At 61.7% G+C, this 1,948-nt stretch overlaps 1 protein-coding gene across 1 annotated transcript; it reads left to right on the forward strand.

The window, feature by feature from the left end:
* Positions 1-499: 499 nt before the first annotated feature.
* Positions 500-1,205, forward strand: LOC118159139 (the record flags this gene model as incomplete). Its single annotated transcript, XM_035313763.1, has 3 exons — positions 500-646; positions 688-1,002; positions 1,043-1,205. Coding segments are annotated over exons 1-3 (625 nt in total), but the record flags the coding sequence as incomplete, so codon positions are not given.
* Positions 1,206-1,948: the final 743 nt, after the last annotated feature.

The following is a 1,948-nucleotide window of genomic DNA, read 5'->3' on the forward strand; positions in this document are numbered from 1 at the left end:
CCCCCAGACCCCCATTTTCCCCCATGTCCCCCATGCCCTTACACCCACCCCACAACCACCGTGGCCCCCCAGAAGTCCCCAGACCCCCATATTCCCCCAGAACCCCCATGCCCCCCATACCCTACATCCACCCCACAACCACCGTGGCCCCCCCCGATCCTCCCCAGACCCCCCCACGACCCCCTCGGGCCCCCCTCCCCGACCCTTACCCAGGTGTTTCGGCAGCAGGGGCTCCTCCAGGGGGTCGAAGGGGGCGCTGAAGGTGGGCCCCCAGCGGCGGCGCAGCCCGGCCTCCTCCTGCGCCACGCAGCTGCCGGTGGCCTGCTCGCGCTCCAGCCGGAAGCTGGTCTCCTCCCACAGCCCCCGCAGGTCCCCCACGGGCTCGGCCAGCACCTCCTCACCCGCCACCGTCACCCGCACCTGCAGGGAGGGGGGCGTGGGGACGTCGGGGACGAGCAATGTCGCGGGTGCCACCAAGGTCGGTGTCGTGGCCAACGTCATGGCCAACATCATGGCTGACATCGTGGCCAACATCGTGGTCAATGTCATGGTTGACATCATGGCCAATGTCATGGTTGACATGGCCATGGTTGACATGGTTGACATCATGGCCAACATCATGGTTGATGTCATGGTCGACGTCATGGCAAACCAACATCATGGCCAACATCAAAGTCAACGTCATAGCCAGTGTCATGGCCAATGCCATGGTCAACGTCTTGGCCGACATCGTGGTCAATGTCATGGTTGACATCATGGTCAACGTCATGGTTGATGTCGTGGTCAACGTCATGGCAAACCGACATCATGGCCAACATCATGGCCGACATCAAGGTCAACGTCATGGCCAGTGTCATGGCCAATGCCATGGTCAACATCATGGCTAGTGTCATGGCCAATGTCATGGCCAACGTCATTGCCGGTGTCATGGTCAACATCAAGGTCAACGTCATGGGCAACATCATGGCCGACATCGTGGTCAATGTCATGGTTGACATCATGGCAAACCGACATCATGGCCGACATCATGGCCGACATCAAGGTCAACATCATGGCCAGCGTCATGGTCAACGTCATGGCCAATGCCATGGCCAACATCTTGGTCAACTTCATGACCGACATCATGGCCAACGTCATCGCCAGTGTCATGGCCAACATCAAGGTCAACGTCATGGCCAACATCATGGCTGACGGCCAACGCCATGGTCATCATCATGCCCAGTGTCATGGCCAACACCACGGACAATGTCGTGGACAAAGCCATGGCCAACACCACGAGCAGTGCCACATGAAGGGGACAGGGGACACAGGACATGGGGATGTGGCCAGGGCCACCTCCTGTCCCACCACAACCCTACTGCAGGGTGGTGGCTATGGGGACATATCCGAGGCCACCTCCTGTCCCACAACATTATGGGGACGTGGCCATGGGGACGTGCCCATGGCCACCTCCCATCCCACCCAGCCCCACGGGGCCACCCAGGGCCACCTCCCGCCCCGTCCCCGTGTCCCCTCACCATGGCGTTGGGTCCGTAGGGGCCGCTGTGGCCGATGGGGACGCAGCGCACGCCGGCCTCCTGGTAGCGGCGGCACACGGCCACGCTGCTGCCCACCGGCACCTCCAGCACCAGCCCCGGCTCCTCGGCAAACAGCACGGCCAGCGCTGAGGGGACAGGGGACACGGGGACACGTGGGACATGGGGACATGGCCATATAGGACGTGGGGACATGAGGGTATAGGACATGGGGACGTGGGATGTGGGTGCATGGGGATAGGGGACATGGGGACATGGAGATATGGGGACATGGGGACATGGGACATGGGGAATATGGGACGTGGGGACATGGTGATAGAGGACATGGGGACATGGGGATAGGACACGGGGACATGGGACATGGGGATATGGGGACATGGGGTGGGACACAGAGCATCAGGTGTGGGATGTGG

The sequence above is a fragment of the Oxyura jamaicensis genome, unplaced genomic scaffold (assembly GCF_011077185.1).
Source record: "Oxyura jamaicensis isolate SHBP4307 breed ruddy duck unplaced genomic scaffold, BPBGC_Ojam_1.0 oxyUn_random_OJ67619, whole genome shotgun sequence".
Classification (NCBI taxonomy): Eukaryota; Metazoa; Chordata; class Aves; order Anseriformes; family Anatidae; genus Oxyura; species Oxyura jamaicensis.